Genomic DNA, 23,999 nt, shown 5'->3' on the forward strand with positions numbered 1-23,999 from the left:
AGAAAGCATAACTTGTATTCAAGTTCATAGGATCCACTTAGAAATGCTAATGTTGATAATCCAGTGGAGGATTGTTAAACTTTGTCACACAAAAATTCAAATTCGAATAGTGAAAACAATTATATATGGATCCAAAATTCTGATATATGGAAGAAACAAAAACAAATTAAAGCATGCATTCAGAATTCAGCATTAAAAAGTTTCATCCAAGTTCTCAAATTAATACCTCTGTGATCAGTCTCAGCTGATGAACATAATCTTTTCCAGGAAAGAGGGGTTGTCTGGTCATTATTTCACCAAGGATGCAACCAACAGACCATATATCAATAGCTGCAGTATATTCTGAACAATTAAGAAGCAATTCTGGAGCTCGATACCACCGAGTAACCACATATTCAGTCATAAAATCAGTTTCAGATGTAGTTCTAGCAAGCCCAAAGTCTCCGATCTTAAGGTCACAATTTGCATTCAGTAGCAAGTTGCTAGGCTTTAGATCACGGTGTAAGACATTTGCTGAATGTACATATTTGAGTCCTCGTAACAACTGATACAAAAAATACTGCAAAATATACCTTATCAGTTGCTGTGAGAGAAAAAGTATAATTACATTTGGGCCAAAATACGGCAAAGGAGAATTCACCAAGGAACCCTGTTGTTCATTAAAATTTTTCAAATTCCTGAGAATCTTGCATTGTAAAATCATTCCCATGTAAGGTTTTTAGTGTGAAATTCCTAGGAATGTAAAAACATTCTTGTATCCACGCGATCCATAAAATGCATATGCTAAAGCCTAAAAGAAAAGAAGTTGTGCTAACCCGACAATGATCATCGGTCAATGGTTGATTGGAACGAATTATTTGATGCAGATCGGTATCCATTAACTCATAAACAACATACACATCATTGAAGTTCTCCTTCTGTGGTGGTCTTATAATGTCTTTAAGGGCTATCACCTTCACCAGAAAGTAAAATAAGAAAATTTAGATCATCATATCAACATCCCAATCAATCAACTTTCATGAATCAAAGTGAACATATAGCTAGAGACTGGTCGGCTTAGAAACAAGCATGAAGTATCGATTCATTTTATCATTTAAGCACAAGAAAAAGTGAAAAACTGACTCCGCCATCAAATGCCTAAGAAAACATACATACAAACATCAAAAAAGAACACTTAACATGATCTAATTTACTACATTGAAGAGCATGTTTTGGGTTGCTAAACTTCAATTATCTGATCATGAAAACCAGATACATTACATGGAAGTACAGAACAGTATGCTTCAGTAGAAGAATTTCCATCCTAAAAAACATAAACCAAGACATCTACATTGTATATTAATTTGAATCCTATCTAGAGTTCAAATTTATGAATTATGCCACATGGTTAATGCATTACTAAGAGCTTTAACATATGAGAAAAATAATAAAAGAACGAAATCATATGAAAAACAGGAAAATGCATATTTCCAAACAGATAAAAAATGCCATTGCCTTATCCCAAAATTAAAGAGAAAGAAAAGAAGCAATACTGATGAGGGAAACAAGATTCAAATGTAAGAATGCGGACAAAAAGTTAACCAAAATTACATTTTCATGATCCATGTGACGGAGAAGTTTAATTTCGCGTAAGGTCCTTTTGGCATCTATTCTGTTGTCAAATGCATTGCCAACCTTCTTAATGGCAACTTCATCACGTGTCTCCGCATTCACAGCAGCACTGGAGGAAATGTAGAATAGTATTAGTCCATCACAACGTTTATAAACGAAGAATCTAAATCACATGAATCATTGAAGACAATATAATAGTCAAGTGAATAACCATCCACAAGTATATACATCCACTTACACTGATGAGTCTAAAAATACCACGAATTGCACTATTTACAGTGTCAACATTACCAAAGATACCATAAGAATGATTTTAGATTGGCTTTTCTATAGGAAAAAAGTACTTTAATGAAAAGAAAAAAAAAAAATTTAAGAAGGTATTTAGTGAATTCTATATAAAAAACGTACTAATTTATTTTGTATCCAGATAAAAAGCCAATCAAAATGAACTGTTTATCTCATTTAAATTTCGGCTTGAGCAGAACAATAGCAGTACAGAATGCATCTCTCCGTCCCCATTATCTAGATCTATCTATCTACTATTTTTCCCCCCTAAAATGATCACTCATTTGCAATCCTATCTCCAAGTTCAAACATGAGAAAATAATATAACTGCTGTGATGCGCTCAAAGAAAGTATGTCAACTTCTTCACCAATATAAAAATAGATCCTTATCTCTGGAAATAATAGAAAAGAATTTCATTTTATGGTTACCTGAAGTCAATAAAATAAGTTGTCACAAGTCAAAGGCAAGTACAGAGGAAAAAGAAGAATGAAAACTGTAGGCTATGACACACAGATAGCTCCAAACAAAAGTAAATTAAGCTGAAAAACAAGATAATGTAAGGCACAATACTAAATGTGCAAAACTATATGCTAAATAAATTGCATATTGAATCTCGAGTCCCTTTCAATCTCAATCAAGTATTTCTCTGAAACTCAATCAATGACCAAAAATAGTATATTTTTGAACTCTATTTTTGAACTCTAGAATCACAATCAGCCCAGCTAATAGCTCAAATTCAGCTCATGAATCACACAAACCCCAATACTAAAAGCATTGAATATAAGTTACAACACCATCCACCTGAAGAAATAACTAACAAAACCACTTCTAAATTCTAAATTCTGAACTAAACTGAGTAAACTTCCACTTACATTCAAATTCAAATTCAGCAAAATGCTTACGATTATCATCACAATTTACTTCCTTGCTTTCAAAGTCAACCATTCCAATACCCCCCAAAATAGAAGATGCAAGCAACAAATAGATCAATAAAGGACAACCCTTTTCACAAACAGCAAAACCAACTGATGAAGTAAATCAATCCAACAAAATAACCACAACCCCAGAAAAAAAAATAATCTTTTTTTGTTCCTTACCAAACAATACCATAAGCTCCTCTTCCCACAGGGCGTATGGGGGGAACATACTTCCTTGAAACCTCAAAGAGGTTGCCATAGATATTGTACTGAACATAGCGTCCACCATGAGTTGGAATTCCTCGAATGTTGTTGTGGTCAGCTAAAGAAGGAGCTGACTCAAGAGCCATATCTCTTCGCTGCTGAAGGGTCAGAAACTCAGAATCAAAGATGGGGAAAAAGAGGAAGAATCAAAGGGAAAATGAAGAAAGGAATGATTTTTAAAGGGAAGAAGCAAAATTGATGAAATGGGGTGGTAGTGAATTTAGAAGGGACGTGTCGGTAGGAGCAATAGTAAAAGTCTTTTACATTTCAATCAAAGGACACAGTGGAGGAGAGAGAGCGTGTACGAGTTTTTGTGCCCCAGAGAGAGAGTGTGTTAGGTGTGTTTGTGTGAACATTGAAGTTCAAACGTTATTGGAACTGGAGTGTTAAAAAAAACACGCTCGTGTGAACCCGTGAACAAGTTGGCACATTGATTTTGTTTTACTTTTCTGTTTTCTATTTCGGTTTCTTTTTCTAAGCATTGGTGTCTCCCATTTTTTCTCCCCGTCAATTTAGAATTTGTTTTGTGAATGATTTTGAGGTTAGTTTTTTGTTCCAAATAAGAAACTTGTTTTAATATTAGGTAGAATTGACTAATTGAGTTCATATTTGATACTAGTTTGCTTTTGTATTTTTCTTTTGATCTAAAACTAAGGTTTTGATTTTGGGCGTTTAGGGTTTTTTCCCATTTTCTGTTGAAATTTTCTATTCCTTTTTTTAAAAAAATCATAATATGGTGTTTACTTTTAAATTCAGCTAAATAAACAAACAAGGATTATCAAAATGTTGTTATGATGCTAAGAAGTGAAGAAAAGAATTGTCTTAACTTTTCCAAATTTTCTTTTTGAAAAAGAGATGGGACAAAATGTATCAATCAAGAGTCAATATGCTTAAAAGTTAGGAGGTATATATGGGCGAATGTTCCAGTCAACGTGGTTTGGAATTAGAACAAGGTGGTAGACTTACCAATTTGGTTATTTTCAGTTTGAATTTAGGTAACATGTGTTTAGAAAAGTTAAAGTAAACTTATTGGAAGAGTTTTAAATATATCGGATAAAATATTTTTAAATTATTTTTAATTAAATTGATTTTTATTGTTTTTAAAATATTATCGTAAACATGATAGGAATAAAACACACAATTCTCTACTTGCAAGAATTAGAAGAGCAACAATATCTACTCACAACAAGTATTAATATCAGCACAATAATATCAAATAGCAGCGGAAAAATCACATAAACTAAAAATTAGAGACAAGCTAACACACCAAGATTTTTAACGTGAAAAACTTCCTCAATGAGAGAAGTAAAAATCACGAGTCACCCAGACCAGGAAAATAACTTCGCTATGATAAAAAATAGGGTACAACAGAGTCACAAATTACTGCACAAAACGTGCATACAACAAGCCAAACAACCCAAGTTTCAAAGCTTACAAAACAAGAACAAGAAGATGAAAATACCACAAAAATAGAGCTACTGTGCGTGGCCAATATCTCCAACTAAAGACATCGAATCAAAGATCTGAACGGTGAAAACAAAGAACTAGATGTGTGGAACACAATGTTCAAATTTGAGCTCGATCCAACGGTTAAAAAATCTGCAGCAACCAATTTACGGAGACAGCTTTGTATGTGTGCGAAAATGACTTTCTCTCCTCTTTTCTCTCTAGTGTTTGGTGTTTTTCTTGCAAATGAGACCTCTCTCACTCAACCCTAATTCACCTCAGCCACTTCAACTATTCATGGGTTTGGATACTAACATTTGGGCTTTTTCTCCACATAGGAAGGGAACCCAAAAACCCAACAAATCTCCCCCTCATGACTATGTGGAGGTAACCGCCAATCCGGCGATTAAGCAACAAACTTCAAACTTCTATCTTGGTAATGCCTTGGTCATCATATTAGAACTATTCTCATCAGTATGAACCTTTTCAAGTTCCAACAACTCAGCATCCAAAACATCACGTATCAAATGATATCTCACATCAATATGTTTGGATCGAGAATAAAAAGTAGAATTTTTACCAAGATATATAGCACTTTGACTATCACAAAATAATACATACCTCTCTTGAGTAAACCCGAGTTCTTTCAAGAATTTTTTCATCCAAAGCATCTCCTTGCACGCTTCGGTAATGGCAATAAACTCGGCCTCGGTAGTAGACAAAGCAACACATTTTTGCAATCTAGATTGCCAAGACACAGCTCCACCTGCAAAGTTGATCAAGAAGCTTAAAATGGACCTTCAAGAGTCAATATCTCCTGCCATGTCTGAGTCACTGTAACCAACTAGAATAGGCTTATCACTTCCATAACATAAATCCATGTTAAAAGTACCACGAAGATATCTCATTATCCATTTTACATCATTCCAATGCTCTCTTCCTGGGTTTGAAACAAAACGGCTAACACAACCAATAGCATGAGCTATATCCGGTCTTGTGCACACCATAGCATACATTAAACTACCCACGGCTGATGCATATGAAACTTTTTTCATGTCTTTCTTATCTTCATCACTTGATGGACTTTGCTTGCAACTCAATTTGAAGTGTGTAGCAAGAGGAGTACTGGCAGCCTTTGCTTTCTCCATTTGAGACCTGTGCAACATTGTCTCTATGTATTTCTCCTATGACAACCAAAGTTTCTTCTCCTTTCTATCACGCTCGATTCTTATACCAAGAATCTCCTTTGCCAACCCAAGGTCCTTCATTCCAAATGACATTGCAAGTTGCTTCTTCAACATATCAATCTTAGAAGCATTCTGACCAACAATAAGCATGTCATCAACATATATCAAAAGGATAATAAAATCACTACTAGCAAACTGTTTAACAAATACACAATGATCAGAAGTAGTCTTCTTGTAGCCTTATTCTACCATAACAGACTCGAACTTCTTGTATCATTGTTTTGGAGCTTGCTTCAAGCCATACAAGCTCTTCTTCAGTTTGCAAACATGATCCTCTTTGTCTTTTACCATGAAACCTTCAGGTTGTTCCATGTAAATTTCATCCTTAAGATCGCCATGAAGGAAAGCAGTTTTCACATCCATCTGCTCTATCTCTAAATCAAGACTTGCAGCCAAACTCAAAAAAGTCCTAATAGAAGATCTTCTCAAAACCGGTGAAAAGATTTCATGATAGTCAACTCCCATTTTCTGCCTGTAGCCCTTGACCACCAATCTAGCCTTCTACCTTGGACACTGAGAATTTTCTTCATGCTTCAACCTATAAACCCACCTATTTTGCAAAGCTTTCTTTCCTTTTGGCAACTTCACAAGCTCAAATATTTGATTATCATGCAAGGATTTCATTTCATCTTGCATTGCATCAAACCATTTCTTTTTGTCGTCGCCTTCCGTAGCTTCCGCATAGCATTCAGGTTCTCCCCCATCAGTCAAGGTCACATATCCATCAGTAAATGTCACATACTCATTAGAAGGATACCTCATTGAAGGTCGTCGCTCTCTAGTAGACCTCCTAGGATGGAAACCTGGTGGATCTTCAGGTAGCTCAGGTTGATTATCAGTATCATCATCAACTGGAGCATCAATCGGATCTCCCATCTCCTGGTCATCAGGAACCAAAGGCTTATTTTGTTGCATATGCTCCTGATCTTGATTCTCTGCTAGTTCTGAAAAAGGAGGCGGCTGAACTGGATCTACCTCAGTCAAGTCATTGCTCTCTTGTGATTGACTCTTCTTTGCCTTATCAATGTCTTCAATGGTCTGGTCTTCAATAAACTCTACATCACGGCTCCTTACAAGCTTCTTTTCAACTGGATCATAAAGCCTATAACCAAACTCATCTTGACCATACCCAATAAAAATGCACTGTCTTGTCTTCACATCCAACTTGGACCTCTCATCCTTTGGAACATGAACAAATGCTTTGCATCCAAAGACTCTTAAGTGACCATACGAGACATCTTTGTCCGACCAAACATGATCCAGAACATCATTATCTAAAGCAATTGTAGGACTCAGATTAATCACATGAGCCACTGTAAGTAGCGCTTCACCCCAAAAGACTTTAGGTAGCTTAGCTTCAGTAAGCATACACCTAACTCTTTCAATCAATGTTCTATTCATCCTTTATGCCAAACCATTTAATTGAGGTGTTTTAGGAGGTGTCTTTTCATGCCTAATGCCTTGCTGCTTGCAATACTCATCAAATGATCCACAATACTCACCACCATTATCAGTGCGAATACATAGGGGTGAGCACGGATCAGTTTGGTTCGGGTTTATAGTAAAATTAGAACCGAACCGATCAAAATATAATTGGTTCGGTTTGGTTCGGATTTGTATTTTTTTGTACATATACCCGAACCAAACCAAACCGATTAAGAACGGATTGGTTCGGTTCGGGTAATTGGGTACCCGATGACTTTGAAATTCATTAAAAAAAACAAATTTTTATCTTAAAAATTCAATAAGTACAATAAACATGTAACATCAATAGAAATAATCCAAACATGTTAAACACCAAATACATTAAAAACTAAACTCATTAAAATCCAAACATATTACTAATGAATAATCATTGTCTAATAATGGAAAAGCCGTATATATTTTTTATTTTTTTTATTTAATTAATATATGATCGGGTTCGCGGGTTGGTTCGGGTTCCGCACTCTCAAAACCGATATCCGAACCAATCACTAACAAAAGTCATCGGTTTAGTTTGGGTTGGACCTGATTACCCGTTGGTTTCAGAACCAATTTAATTGGTTCGGTTTGGGTTCGAACGGGTAATCGAGTACCCGCTACCCATGCTCACCCCTACGAATACATTTAAGCTTTTTACCTGTTTGCCTGTCAACCAAAGCTTGGAATTGTTTGAACTTTTCCAAAGCTTGGTTCTTTGTTTTCAAAGCAGAAGTCCAAAGCTTTCTTGAATGATCATCAATAAAAGTAATAAAGTAAATAGCTCCACTAAAAGACCGTACCTTCAAAGGACCACAAATATCGGAGTGCACCAATTCCAAGAAGTCTGATTTTCTTGAAGGTTGATGCTTCTTGAAGGATAATCTTCTTTGTTTGCCAGCCATGCAATGAGAACATTTCTCCAACTCTGCATTCTTCAAACCGGAAAGAGCATCATTTCGAACCAAAAAATTAAGTCTTTTTTCACTAATATGACCAAGTCGTCTGTGCCACAAGCTACAAACTTTTTTACTTTCAATTGCATTCACACTACCTTTTGTAATCATGGCATGCATCACATACAAATTTGAAGTACATTTTTCTCGAGCCACCACTAAGTTGCCTTTAGTAAGCTTCCATTGTCCAAAGCCGAAAGTGTTTACAAAGCCTTCATTATCAAGCCTTTTAACTGAAACCAAATTCAAGCGAACATCTGGAGCATGTCTAACATCTTTGAGTAGCAGCTTCATTTCCATATTAGTCTCAAGACAAACATCTCCTACACCAATAACTTTGGCCAAGCCATCATTACCCATCTTAAGCACTCCAAAATTACTCCAAAATTACCTTGAGTATAAGAAGTGAAGAACTCCTTCTTTGGTGTAACATGTATTGAGGCGCCACTATCAATTACCCAGCTGAACTCATAACCAGAAACAAGATTGACCTTGTACTCATAATCAACAATATCAACAGTAAGAAGATCATCTAAAATAGAAGATACGCGATTATTACCACCATCATCCTTCTTTTCTTGCTTACCTTTGTTCTCCTTTTTCCAAAGAAAGCAATATTTTTTAACGTGACCCATTTTGTGATAGTAATGACACTCAACATTCTTGTATCTTGACTTGGATTTGCTTTTGCTTTTATCTCAACCCTTTTGACTTCTATTTTGATTTCTCCCCCTAATTTCAGTGACTAGCATTTCATAGTGTGACGAAGAATACTGCGTCTTCCTTCTCATCTCTTCATTTAAAATGCCACCTTTAACAAGTTGCATGCTCACTTTACCATTCGGAGCTGAATTAGTAAGAGAGATACGAAATGTCTCCCAAGAATCTAGTATAGTATTTAGCAACCACAATCCTTGAACCTCATCTTCAAACTTGAGTCCCATGCTTGACAACTAATTCAGAATTCATTGAAATTCATTCAAGTGATCTAATACTTGTGACCCCTCCTTGTATCTCAAATTCATCAGCATATTCAACAAGTACAATTTATTATTGCCAGACTTGGAAGCATATAAGGATTCAATTTGATTCCACAAAGTCCTAGCATGAGTCTCATTAGCAATGTGATTGTAAACATTATCATCCATCCATTGCCTAATAAAATCACAAATTTGTTGCTGTTCAAACTCTCATTCTTCATCCGTTTTAGATTCTGGTTTTTGTGTAGAGAATACGGGTAAATGTAGATTTTTGACAAACAACAAATCATTCATTTTGCCCTTCCATAGATGGTAATTAGTGCTATTCAAACTTGTCATCCTAATAGAATTATTTGCCTCCATATTTCAAGTAAGTTATAACCAAATACCCAAAACTGAGCTCTGATGCCAATTGATAGGAATAAAACACACAATTTCCTACTTGCAAGAATTAGAGGAGTAAAAATATCTACTCACAACAAGTATTAATACCAGCACAATAATACCCAATAGCAGCGGAAAAATCACATAAACCAGAAATTTGAGACAAGCTAGCACACCAAAATTTTTAACGTGAAAAACCTCCTCAACGAGAGAAGTAAAAACCACGAGTCACCAAGACCAGAAAAATAGCTTCACTATGATGAAAAATAGGTTACAAGAGAGTCATAAATTACTGCACAAAACGTGCATACAACAAGCCAAACAACCAAGTTTCAAAGCTTACAAAACAAGAACAAGAAGATGAAAATACCACAAAAATAGAGCTGCTGTGTGTGACCAATATCTCCCATTACAAACTTCCAATCAAAGATCCGAACGGTGAAAACAAAGAACCAGATGTGTGGAATACACTATCCAAATTTGAGATCGATCCAACGGTTAACGAATCTGCAGAGACCAATTTACGGAGACAGCTTTGTATATGTGCGAAAATGACTTTTTCTCTTCTCTTCTCTCTAATGTTTGGTATTTTTCTTGCAAACGAGACATCTCTCACTCAACCCTAACTCACCTCAGCCACTTCAACTATTCATGGACTTGGATACTTACATTTGTGCTTTTTTTCCACATAGGAAGAGAACCCAAAAACCCAACAAAATAAAGTGACATTTTTTATTCATTTCACAATTTTTTCAACTAACTATATGGGTAAAAAACCCAAATAAACCAAGCTGAAAAATTTATTACCCAAATCAGCCAAAACAAAAATTATTTCAGCAATCCACCAATGGCCATTTATATATAATTCGAATCAATATGATTCGAACTACAAATACATGTAATTCGAAACAACTTGCTTCGAATTACGTTTGAATGAATATGCATGTAATTCGAATCAAGTAGATTCGAATTAGAGAAGGGTAAATCGAATTGACTCGATTCGAATTAGTAGGCTCACATGACTCTATGGAATTCGAATCATATTGATTCGAATTATTCAATATTGGTGACACTAGGTAGTTCGAATTAAGTTGATTCGAATTACTAGTGAGTTGCCTATATCATGCTACGTTAGTTGGATATATATCAATTTTTTTTTCACATTCTTACTTGGATAGTTGGATATATATCTTATAGTTGATACAAAAGATATTTACTGTATAATTTTATTTTTCTAAATTAATTACACTCATATGTGCAGTTGATATGTAATTATATTTTTATTTTTCATATATATCAAAAAATTATATTTTTATACTTACAAACTCATATGTGCAGTTGATATGTAATTAATTGAGATATGTGTTTGTAAGTATAAAAATATAATTTTTTTAAATAATAAAAATGTTAATAATTTAATTTAGATCAATTTTTAAAAAAATTATATATTTTATTACTATTTAGATTGAATGAAATATTAATAAATATTATAGTTGTATCATTAAATTTACAAAAAAATTTAAATACAAGAATAATTATAGAAATTGTGTTTGTTTTGTTGGTATCAAAATCCTCCTCTACTAAATACGAATTTTTCATATTTTACATTCTTTTCGCTATTTATATCAACTAACTCTTCTCTTCTCTGTTGTATTTAAGCAACTAATCTTCATTCCTTATAAATCATTCACATTTCTAAACTATACGCTTTTTTTTAATTTATTTTTATTATTTAGTTAGATTTGAAACCGATCACTATTTCATAAAGAGAATTTAAACAACACGTTTCCAAGTTCTTTAGAAGAGAGTGGGAGCACAAGTGAGTACGAGAGTTTGAACAGTATGCTATTTTTTCTAAAAGAGCGACTAGCAGACTCTCTCTGTACTAATCCAATATTTTATTTTTTAGCGTGTTGTTACTTTAAATAGAATAATAGCAGTTTGAAATCTAATTTATAAGGATTAGAGAAATAAAACTAATGAACGAAAAATTTAAATAAGTAATGAAAGAAGTTGCCAAATCAAAAAGATTGAAATTTAAATAAAATTTTGATATATTAAAAGTTTAAATATGCGTATTTCTTGTACCAGTTATAAATTTAAAAATAAATTTAAATAAAATTTTATGTACTCTTTTTTTTTATTATCGAAGATAGTGAGACTCGAATCTGTAACCTCTTAATTTAGTATGAAAAAATTATGTCATTTGAGTTATAATTTATTGGCTTATATACTTTTTTCTAAATTATATTTCTATATTCGAATTACTATATAATTTTATTTTACTGTGTAATTTTAAAAATATTCTGTAACCAAATTTATATAATTAATGTTAAATAAGACAAGTTTTGGCTGTTTTTTTTGTCTACCTAGCAATATTAATTCCTAATATTTTTGTTAGGGTACAAATTTGCCACCACAACTATTGGCTACCTAGCAATATTAATCCCTAATTTTTAATTTTTAACGTATATAATATATATTAAAATATAAAATACACATTAAAAATATATCAAACAATACATACATTCATGTATAATTATATGTAACTTATTTGTAGATAACAATTTTGTTTTTCAACCTTAATTTCTTCTTATAAGCACCTTTTCAGCTTTTAGGAGAAGAAAACTAAAAATCATTAAACCTAGATATATACAAATACAAGTATTTGTTTAGAAATATGATTATATATATATGATCTTAGAGTATTTTGCAAATTTCTCAGTCAAATTACATGAAATGATAATACAAATATTATATTTAAAGGCAATTTGTAGTAAAAAACTTTACACCACAAAGACTAAGATATTAGATAATAATAATTAACTAGATTTGCAATATGATCTTAGTGAGTATGTAATTCAATTCTTGAAAAATATTATAATTAATTAGAAGGGTAAACCTAATAACAAGGTGGATGACACATAATCTTAATAAAGCAAAATGAACAATCTAGAACCAATCATGCTAGTCAAGTAAATGATTTCATCAAACTCAAGCTACTTTGTAAGCTTCGTAGATATTACCTACCTAATCCTTCAAAGTCAATGTCAAGCCAAAATTCTTCATCCCAATTTCAACGAAATAATGGAGTGAATAAAAGTTTATTTTAGTGGCATGCTTTGTTTCCTTCCTAGTTCTTTGTCAGTATTTGTTTTTCTTTTCTTTTCTATTTCACTCTGGTCATAATGTTGACCGTTGAACTTGGAGATGAAAACGAGTAGAACTATAAGTCTATAACGTCCAAGACCAACTGAGGGTTATGACTTATGGCTCTTCAACCATCCATCTTCTTGCTTATTCTCTAATGTTCATTTGTGAATATTGTGGTAAAATGGTAAATTATTACCGTATGAAAGCTTGTGACAATCGTAAATCTTGGGATTATGATGAATTGAACTCATTTGCTTTTAGAGCCATAGTTAATTAACCATTTAGTAAAATTCAATATTATTTCTTCGATGCTATCTTTTAAACTAATAATATAGGACACCGACTTTGTTTATATATAACGACACCATTTCATAAATGAATATTTTATAGATTCAACCATTGAATCATTTTTTTTTTTTTGAAAAAAAAGCTCAACAACAATAATATCAAACAACTCCTATCTCATCTTCGGTGTTGAGTCTGTAGCGAAATTTTAACTTCTAATAGCTACAAAGTAATATGAAATTAAACACTATTCACAATAATGCACTCGCTATATAATTACTAAAGAGAAAAGGAAATAAAATAAAATAATAATAATAATATGAAAAGAAGATGTGAATGTAGTTGTTATTGTTGATGATGATTGAATTGAAATTCTACAAACGTTTATATAGTGGTTATATGCTATAATTTCAACGGATAGAAATAAAACTTTCTTATAATAACTCTTAGCCTTCCTTTTCTTAGCCTTCCTTTTCTTTCTCTCTCCCTCACAATTCTCCACCTCGTTCACAATTTGAAATCTACGCAAATTTTGGACGATCAAAGAATGGTATTCGTATTCGGTTGCATCATTTGACAATGACTGCCTAACATGGAACAATATTGAGCAATTTCAAACAGTGTTGGAACTTGCTTCTTGACACCACTTTAGTCAACATGTCAGCGGGATTTTCATCCGTGTGTACTTTTACAAGAGAAATGTCACCTTTCTCCATAACATCACGCACGAAGTGATATCTAACATCAATATGCTTGGTACGAGCATGATGAACCTGATTTTTAGCCAAATGAATTGCACTTTGACTATCACAATTCAGATCCACGCAATCTTGCTTTAACCCCAAATCATCTAGAAGACCTCTTAGCCACAATGCTTCTTTCACCCCTTCTGCTACTGCCATGTACTCAACTTCTGTAGTAGATAGTGCCACTGTAGCTTGTAACATCGATCGCCAACTAACTGGAGCACCTTGTATTTTATATACATAACCAGTTGTAGAACGTCTTCTATCACCAGCATAATCAGAATCAACAAAGCCGCTGATTTGACATGATTTTCCACTAAAGCATAAACCTGTGTCAATGGTGCCCTTCAAGTATCTTAATATCCACTTGACTGCTTCCCAGTGTGCCTTACCCGGGTTTGCCATGAACACGCTAACAACACTTATTGCCTGTGAAATATCTGGGCGTGTACATACCATAGCATACATTAGGCTACCGACTGCACTAGCATAAGGTACATTTTTCATGTAAGCCTTATCCTCTGCTGTTGTGGGAGATTGTTTACCAGAGACCCTAAAATGTGGAGCCAACGGCGTTACCACCGATTTAGCATTTTTCATTTCAAATCTTTCAATGATGCGCTCAATGTATCCTCTTTGGCTCAAGAACAATTTTTGGCTTGATCTCTCCCTTTTAATTTCCATGCCTAATATTTTTCGTGCAGCACCCAAGTCTTTTGTTTCAAATTCTTTACCAAGTTGAACCTTTAACATATCTATCTCTACCTTGCTCTTAGAGGCAATAAGCATGTCATCCACATACAATAGAAGATAGATATAATCACCTCCAAGAAGCTTACGAATGTATACACAACAATCATAATTACTTCTGGAAAAACCTTGTTTTAACATAAAGGAGTCAAATCGCTTATACCATTGCCGAGGAGATTGTTTCAATCCATATAGCGATTTTCTCAAGCGACATACCTGACTTTTTTTACCCTCAACCTTGAAACCCTCACGTTGATACATGTAGATTTCTTCCTCTAAGTCACCGTGCAAGAATGCAGCCTTCACATCTAATTGTTCCAACTCAAGATCACCATGAGCGACAAGACTTAAAAGCACCCGTATGGAAGTGTGTTTCACCACTGGAGAAAATATCTCATTGTAATCAACACCTTCTTTCTGTGCAAATCCCTTTGCTACTAACCTAGCTTTGAATCTTGTACCATCTGACTTAGTAGGATCTTCTTTTCTTTTATACACCCACTTACAACCAATTGCAGTCTTTCCTACGGGCAATGGGACCACATCCCATGTCTTGTTCTTATGAAGAGATTGCATCTCTTCCTCCATAGCGACCAATCAACTCTCTCTATCTTTGTCTTTGATAGCATGTTTGAAGGTGACCGGCTCATCATCCTCCACTGAGAGTACATAATCTACCAAGTTTAGCTGCCCATAATGTCTCAAAGGCTTGTCTGACCCGAACTTCTGAACAAATTTATAATTCCTCTTTGGCCTAGTAGATGCCAAAGAATCCTGCTGCTGATGTTGTAATGCATGTGCATTTTCTCGCTGAATTTTCTCATGATCAATTTCATCCTCTGCGTCATCTCGAGTAGCATTAGGATGCTCCACATGAACATTATTAGAGTCTATTTGTTGGTATTTAGACTCTATCTCCACCACTTGAGTATTTGAAGTTTTTCCAACATCACCATCATCTGGCACCACATCTTTAGACAAAGCTACCATAGATCGTTCATCAAAGGTAACATCCCTGCTAAGCGATAGCCTTGAACCCCTCTTAGATACCCCAAAAAGATTGCCTTCTTAGCTCTATCATCAAGCTTATTATCTTTGACATGATAATAGGCTGTGTATCCAAAGACTCTGAGTTTCTCGTAATCTGCATGTTCCCCTGACCATACCTTATAAGGTGTGTCTCCATCTAGAGAAGAATGTGGGGATCGATTCACTATGTAGCAAGCTGTAGCAACCGATTCTGCCCACCATTCTCTGCCTAACCCGAAATTAGAGCGCATACACCTTGCCTTCTAAAGTAGCGTACGATTTAGTCGTTCGGCGACTCCATTCTGTTGTGGTGTTTCTCTAACTATCCAGTGTCTTGTAATGCCTTCTCGGTCACAGAACTCCTTGAAAGCCCCATCCGTGTATTCTGTGCCATTATCAGATCGTAGAGTTTTCAGCTTCCTACCTGTTCAGTTTTCAACCATTGCTCTCCATCGCTTAAAAGTATCGAATACCTCATTCTTATGTTTGAGGAAGTAAATCCAAACATACCTGGAATAATCATCAACAAAAGTAACAAAATACCTGGAACCACCCTTGGAAGTAACTTTAGCCGGACCCCAAACATCAATATGCACGTAGTCTAACAACCCTCTGCTTTTATGCTTGCTTGTAGAAAACTTCACCCTATGTGCCTTTCCATACACACAATGCTCACAAAATTCCATTTGTGGTTTCTTCATATTCTTCAACAAACCTTGTCCACAAAGCAATGATAGACATTTCTCTGACATATATCCAAACCGCATGTGCCATATTCTCGTGCAATCTGTTTGTTCTCTAATTCTACCGATTCCAACTGCTAACTCACCTATAACCGTTGTCCCCAAAAGAGAATAAAGATTACCGTGACGAACTCCTTTCATCACTACCAAAGAACCACGAACAACTTTCAGTACCCTATTTTTCGCAACTATTTTGCAACCATTTTTCTCCAACAAACATATGGAGATCAGATTTTTCCGCAAGTCTGGAATATGTCTCACATCCTTTAAGGTTCTTACGACACCATCATGCATCTTGATTCTTACAGTACCAAACCCCACAGTTTTACAAGCATGATCATTGCCCATTAAAACTGTGCCACCATTTATGCTTTCATATGTAGTAAACCACTTCCTATTTGGACACATATGGTGAGAGGCTCCTGAATCAAGAATCCACTTATCGAAGATTTCATAAGATTGTTCTGTCACAGAGTAACAATCTTCCTCATCATTTGAGACGTAGCTTGCTTCTTGCTTTTCTTTTGGGTTGTCGTTGTTCTGTTTCTTGAAAGTTATCTTCTTATTTGGACAATTTGCTTTGAAATGTCCAGCATCACCACATTTAAAGCATGTTCTCTCTGCGTGAGGTCTAGATTTTGGCCTAGACTTTCCATGCTTATTACCTTTTTCTCTTTCATTAGTCCTTCCTCTAGCCGCGAACAATCCTTGTGCTTGATCATTATACTCTCTTCCATTTGAAGATGACATTACACTTGTAGCAACCTTACGTAGATCATCCGCTAAAAGTGATGCCCTCGTCTCATCCATGGTCAGAGTGTCACCCACCAGCATCAATGTCTGCACCAGATTTTCATAGGACTTCGGTAATGAAAGTAACAATATGAGTGCTTGGTCTTCATCATCAACCTTCACATCTATATCCTTTAAGTTTGATATGATCCTGTCAAACCTATTGATATATTCTCGGATTGAGGTGCCTTCCTCCATCTTGCATGTATACAATTTGGATTTTAAGTAGATCCTGTTAGTTAGAGTTTTCGTCATGAAGTTACTCTCTAACTTTAACCAAACGCCTGCTCCAATTGCTTCTTCATTTACCAAAAAAGCAACATCCCTCTCAAGGCATAAGATTATTGCTGTCCGCGCCTCAAGATCTAATTCTTCTAAATCCTCATCTTTCATTTCCTCCGGCTTTTTCTCTTTTCCTGCCAGTGCCTTGTGTAATTTTTGTGATATAAGCAGATTTTTCATCTGCATCCTCCAATAGGAAAAATCATTTTTCCCATTGAACTTTTCGATTTCATATTTGCCTACTTTGACATTACTACTAGTAGAAGCCATTATATTCAAAATTGAATTTTACCACTCAAATAATGAATAATATAACGTTGGCTCTTGATACCAATTGTTGAGTCTGCTGCGGAATTTTGACTTCTAATAGCTACAAAGTAATATGAAATTGAACACTACTCACAATAATGCACTCGCTATATAATTACTAAAGAGAAAAAGAAATAAAATAAAATAATAATAATAATATGAAAAGAAGATGTGAATGTAGTTGTTATTGTTGATGATGATTGAATTGAAATTCTACAAACGTTTATATAGTGGTTATATGCTATAATTTCAACGGATAGAAATAAAACTTTCCTATAATAACCCTTAGCCTTCCTTTTCTTTCTCTCTCCCTCACATTCGGTATAACCATCAATAATATGACTTAAGAATCACACCAGTCCTTAGCAGAACAGAATGATCTAGCTACACATTCAGGCACGTCTGTTGTCTTGTTCTCGAATATAACATCGTTTCTACATAACCATATATTCCATAAAATTGAAAAGAACCCAATTTGCCAACACTTACGCAGCTCTGTTGTACACAGCATAGTCCGCCAGCTCTCAAAGTGGTCTTTTAAGGTGTTTGGTATAGTCCACTTTCGTCCAAACTCCTTGATCCATGCGCACCACACCTGCCAAGAGTACTCACAAGTAGCAAATAAGTGTAGCACAATTTCAACATCCTTCTTACACAAGACGCATATGTTATCATTCATTTTGATGATCCCTAACCGACTTAGCCTCTCCTTTGTATTTACCCGGCCTACTAATACAAACCAGGAGAACAATTCTACTTTTGGCGGGACCAGATCTTTCCAAATTTTCTTTGTGAATTTGTAGCTTAGGATATCATCAGCCATAGTTTGTTCCTGCAAAATCTGAGCAAAGGAGTTAGTAGAATAAACATCTTCCTTGTCAAATTTTCACACCACTCTATCTTACACATCTGCTATTAATCTAACATACTGCAAGACCTGAAGCATCTGATCCAATGTGTCAGCTTTCCACTGGTAGAGTTCCCTCCTCCATTGAAAGTTCTAAACCCACTCTAACCCATTCTAAAAGCCACAATCCCCAATTACTGTTTTCAATATAGTAAATATTATCTATACAAAATTTCACCGGACATTAATAAACATGTAACTGAAGATAATTTTGTTTTGTATATATTTTGAATAAATACATTATATTGATTTCAAGTATATAAAAGTTTAGATAATTCGGTATTGATATGAAGTTTTTACCGATAATCTATAGCATATAAACTTTTAATCCAGCGGTTGATATTTTAAAAAATTACGCCAGCAAAATGTTATCTTATCCCTATGCTTTGTGAATTTTTTTTTGTAATGAATTTTTAACCAGAACACTTTAAGTGTGCAATGCAGAAGTCACAACAGTGCACCTAACACTTATTAATTGTCCATGGTTTCTTCATATTTGGTAGCTGCTTCATTGAAAATTTGAAATTAAAACTTCAGATCAAATCGATAACACATAAAAACCTATTAACAAACAATTTGACTAAACATATGGTATTGGGTTATTGATCAAAAATTCAAAATTGGTTCCATACCATTCGTGTTTCTTCATGATCTATATGTTAGGTACTAATTAGGTACTAATACAATCTATTTACATCAATCCATTTAATAAGGTTAGGAATCTCTTCTCTTCCTCCCTTTTCTCTCTTTTTATATATCTCTATAACAGGCTATCAATGAACAAGAGTATTTTCCCTTGTTTTGTTTCCAATTTACCCTTGCACCAATTACGGTTTAAAAAATGTAAAATTTGAGTTAGACTAAAAGAACAATTCAGTCGTTCAAAAATACACATAACATCAATTTAATTCTCAAAAAAGGTACATATAACATAATTTTAATCCTTAAAGAATTTATAGCAAATATTTAGTCGTTAGAATAATATATTTGGAATCACTTTAACCGTTGAAAGACATATAAGTAGGTCAATGAGTAATAGCTCAAATGACATAGTCTCCCCATACTCAATTAAGAGGTTACGGGTTTGAGTCTCATATCTTTGGTAAAAAAAAATGATAATTTCGTAGTTAATTTTAGAATGCATATTTTTTTTTATAATTTTTTGGCAAGTAATATATTTTGTTTCACATGCTTAAATTTTCACATAAATTTTATATCCAGAAAATTGGCGGACTTATCCCGCCAACAGAGAGGACCCCTGATATAAGTGTGTTAAGAACCACCCAAAAACGAAAACCGAATTTATTTGCAAACTAATATTATTGGATCCATTTATTTGTTTTATATTTAAAACAAAGAAAACCCACTTTTTTTCCTTTCTACCTTCATGAAAACATTTCTTCCTTTCAAAGTACTCTTTAGAGTTCTTTTTTTGAACATGAAGTACTCTTTAGAGTTTAAGGAAGTTCTATGCAGGGTGGTGTTGCGTCTGCCCGCTTAAAAATGTGAGCACAAAGTAACCTAAATTGAGGAAACATTTGTTCAAACCACACGTGCGAAGTGTATCGGTTTTAATCAATATTCAGTGAGTTTCTTGATATATTTCATGGTAAAATTTATAGTAAATGTGTTCCCCAAACCACGCCCCCTTCAGGACACAGCTCTTCTTTGAGCTATGCCAGCCAAGTTAGATATGGAAGAGGACTCTCAGGTGGTGTGGTTCCATCTCTGATCCCTTCAAGGTACCCTGTGTAACCATCTCATCTCAGCTCAGGAATGTGGTCTTCCCCAACTATTCCCTTCAAAATTTTCTTTACCACCTCATATTAAGGGGGGGTTAATGAACCACATAAAACAGAGGGCTTGCGACGCAAGACATAAAACGAGGGGCATAGAGCTTCTCTCTGGACTGCAAACTGAGCCCGAGTGAATAATTGGCTCAGATCAGAGAGAGATATAGATGCTCTCCTACCAAAAACTCATTTCTCAGCTTTCAGATCTCAACAGCAACTCAGTTTTCACAGATCTCAACAAGAGCAGCCAGGCTGCAAGTGCTTCTTCTAATCTCCCATTAACCAAAACATACCGTTGAGTAATTCTGTGAGCTGAGATGTGAGGAGATAAAAAGCTGTGGCACTTGGATACAGCCAAGATGCAACTGTTAATTAAGATTCAGTGTCAGATCACATATCATATGAAAAGGTAAGTGATATACACGTGCTCCATTCTATGATATTCAATCAAAACTGCTTCAGGGTGATATACACACACATACCAAAAGTCCACAGTCTATGAAACAACAAAAGAACTACAATACCCTAATAAAAATGTTAATCAACTTTCAGGCAAAAAATCCCAGATGTAAATGCAAGCTCACCAACAAAAAATAACAACATAAATGAATAATAGCATGCTATATTGAGTAACATAAGCACAAAACACGTCACAACTCATAAGAGGACACTTGCTGCCAGAAGGGAAATGGATAGCCAGAGATTTCATGAGCTGATGACTACAATGATTTGCCAGATCACACAGGAATAAACATCTTTGGGCACAATACAACTTTCTTATATATATATATATATATTATTGTATGCAATTACACATAGCAATAGACATATACATTTTAGCACCATAGAACAACCATATAACCTATTACTCATGCTAACTTGGACACCATAATAAGCCAAACAAGATTGAAAAACATCAATCATAAAATGGAAAAACAAGTACCTATATGCTTTAGTATGTACCAGGGTCAGGCTGCAAGACATTCAATTGACTGCTTGCACACCTATATTACCCCCGGAGCCACGATCATAGAGAGTTCCACCTGATCTAAGATTAGATAGTAAGGCATCACGACCACTCAAGACCACTTGGAAAAAGCCATCCACTCCTTTTGCAAGAAGATCTAATCCTTCTGAAAGCTTCTCCGTCGCTCTGCCTAATTGCTCAACAGTCTTCAGATCCAATTCTGTCTCAATGGGGTCGACCACATCAGGGATAATAGGGTATAATTCCTTAACAGCAGAATCAACTGCTTCCAACTCCTTCAACACAGTAAATTGCCCACTAGAAAATCTAACTCTAACTTCCTCATTTACAAGATTTTGCAAACTTATAAATTCTGGAGCCCATGTATATATTTCAGCCACATCCAAATCTATCAACTTCTTGGTAGAGCCTGAAAAAGCTGCTGCAAACACACTACATACAAATACTGTCTGCACCTTTACTCCATACATAGCTTGCATCAAAACCTTCCCCTTGGGAGACTTTTTGACCTTTGGCAGATCAAGTGACCCGACAAGATTATCCAAGATTCCATCACATTTTTCAATCCTAGGGTTCCTAGAATGAATATGCTTCTTCCAACCATCAAGTGAAGATTGAGCTCGGGCAAACTGCTTTGAAGAGGAAGAATTCAAATTATGCAATGCACATTGAAGTAAAAGATTACCCTGGTTCAGACGTGATAACTCAGAACTAAATGCAATGCATATATCTAGCAATTTTACACTGATGTCCAAGTACACGTCTATCCATTTTTCATCCCAATCATGAACAGGAAGATCAAGATCTGCTATGAGGGTTTTAATATCATTATGAGTCTCACTAAGCATTTGCATAGCCAAAGCCATCCAAGATAAACTGAGGATCTCATCATTGCTTTTGGGCATAAGCTTTTTCAGCCTTTCTCCCAGGGTTACCTCAAAGGCATGTAATACTGCCAGAAGTTGAGGAGACAAGACAGATCCTTTAGGTGATATCATCCGGAAAGGATTTCCAAAAGGAAAGAATGGTCTGTGTGGTTCCTGGGGACGGCTCATTTAGATGTTTTACTGTGGAGGAAGATTACAAATTACGAAGTAAGATACAACATTGAAGAAGAACGACAATACAATTTCAAGATATCGAGCAGACAAGCAACACATATCAAATGAAAATTTTAGTTAGCAAAACATCACAAATAACACAATTAGTAGTCATTCGTGGACTAATATCTCATAATAACTACACCTTTTACAATAGCATGTTTCTCCAAGATAAAATATAAAATAAAAAATTTGGATGAAGGCAGAATGCAGATAACTAACTCCCAATTCCTTCATTCTTATAATCCTGACATAGTTAATCTCAATTCTCAAATAACTAACTCCCAAATCCCAATACCATTTATCCTCTCCTTCCCCAATCTAATTATTTTGTTGTGACAATAAACATTTAGTTCATTTTCTGAAATCAAGCTGTATCATGCTATTAGAAAACTTTGACCAATTTATCTTAAATAACCTGCAGGCTGCATATAGTAAGTAGAATCTAACACCAAAAGTACCCATAACTGGAAAACCAGAAATTCCAATATCAGAAAAATATTCTCATCATAGAATAACCCAAAACCAATCGAAGTCTTTCTCCTCCAAATCCTTCCATTTTCCTACATCACTGCTTACAACTGAAAAACCCTAAAAATGAAAAAAACTAGCAAAAATCTACCATCTATCATTCCATCCCCTCATCTGGACCCTATCAACAGAAAAATCAAACACCAAATCATCATACAAAAATGATTCAAGGAAAAATTATTTCCATTTTCCCGCGAACTTCAAAAAATAAAAAAGATGTAAACCTCATAAAATACGTTAGATCCTTAATCTACAGAATAGATCGAAACTAAAGACTTCACCAATCTTCAGATTTTCCACAAAAGACAACCAAAATAAAATTGCAAAAAATGAAACATAATTCTGTTGAATTTCCGTCAAGAAAAACCGCAGAAATTATCCGAAAAAGAAAAAATGGAGAGAATGAAGGAGTGAAAGAAGGGACCTTGAAGAAGAATCGAATCGATCGAGATCGATAAAAAGTTGACTTAGGGTTTCGTTTTGGTGTTTTGCATATAGAGTCTCTGAATTGGGAAAAGTTGAGACTTGAGGCTTAACTTTGTGAGGTAGCTGGTGAGGGAGATGCTGTGATAACATTACCCTCGCTAAGTCTTTGAATTCGTGAAGGATTGAAACGTGTCTTTATTTTGTTGGTACGTGATGAACAAATTGCTGTTCCCGTTGTTTGATTTTATTATTATTTAGTGGGTTAGCCACTTAGCCGTTGTTTACCTTTATTATATTTTATTTATTTAGTTTTGGATGCCGTCCATTGTTTGCTTTTTTCTTTTTTGCCGTCCATTGTTTTTTCTTTTTCTTTTTTTAAAGCAAAAACTACCAAATATTCAACGCTAACAATTAGTTCTTATAATTTATTCATTAAATGTAAAGATATGATTAGATAAGATTAATCGTTGATTAATAGTAATTGAAGACTTGAAGTTAGTCTCTTTAAATTATATTTTTATGCACTATGGCTAAAGTATATTTTTTTTTATTTATTGTATTATATATATGATTTTTTTAATAAATTATATTAATAGTTTAAAAATATAAAATGAAA

General features: G+C 34.6%; 2 protein-coding genes across 3 annotated transcripts in view; both read right to left on the bottom strand.

Annotated features, from left to right (window-relative positions):
- The window catches only part of LOC107635053 (mitogen-activated protein kinase homolog MMK2), a 4,634-nt gene extending 1,188 nt beyond the window's left edge, over nucleotides 1–3,446 (bottom strand). The window contains exons 1-4 of the mRNA XM_016338413.2: nucleotides 2,995–3,446; nucleotides 1,591–1,720; nucleotides 816–953; nucleotides 227–559 (exon numbers count right to left, since the gene is read on the bottom strand). Of these exons, the coding sequence (XP_016193899.1) occupies nucleotides 227–559; nucleotides 816–953; nucleotides 1,591–1,720; nucleotides 2,995–3,164 (771 nt within the window). The 5' untranslated portion in view covers nucleotides 3,165–3,446. The remainder of the gene's footprint in view (nucleotides 1–226; nucleotides 560–815; nucleotides 954–1,590; nucleotides 1,721–2,994) is intronic.
- LOC107635050 (protein BPS1, chloroplastic) lies at nucleotides 21,049–23,560 on the bottom strand. Of its 2 annotated transcripts, none has more exons than XM_016338410.2 (2): nucleotides 23,382–23,560; nucleotides 21,049–22,393 (listed from the first exon to the last, which is right to left on the bottom strand). In XM_016338410.2, the coding sequence occupies exon 2, from the start codon at nucleotides 22,379–22,381 to the stop codon at nucleotides 21,323–21,325; it is 1,059 nt and encodes a 352-aa protein (XP_016193896.1). In that variant the 5' UTR covers nucleotides 22,382–22,393; nucleotides 23,382–23,560; the 3' UTR covers nucleotides 21,049–21,322. The 2 variants fall into 2 exon arrangements, with proteins under 2 accessions (XP_016193896.1, XP_016193897.1); XM_016338411.2 differs by lacking the exon at nucleotides 23,382–23,560 and adding an exon at nucleotides 22,433–22,445.

The sequence above is a fragment of the Arachis ipaensis genome, chromosome B04 (genome assembly GCF_000816755.2).
Source record: "Arachis ipaensis cultivar K30076 chromosome B04, Araip1.1, whole genome shotgun sequence".
In the NCBI taxonomy this organism is placed as follows: domain Eukaryota; kingdom Viridiplantae; phylum Streptophyta; class Magnoliopsida; order Fabales; family Fabaceae; genus Arachis; species Arachis ipaensis.

What these genes read in the sequence shown, in the direction of transcription:
- LOC107635050 (XM_016338410.2), bottom strand. Translation starts at nt 22,381, where the DNA reads ATGAGCCGTCCCCAGGAACCACACAGACCATTCTTTCCTTTTGGAAAT.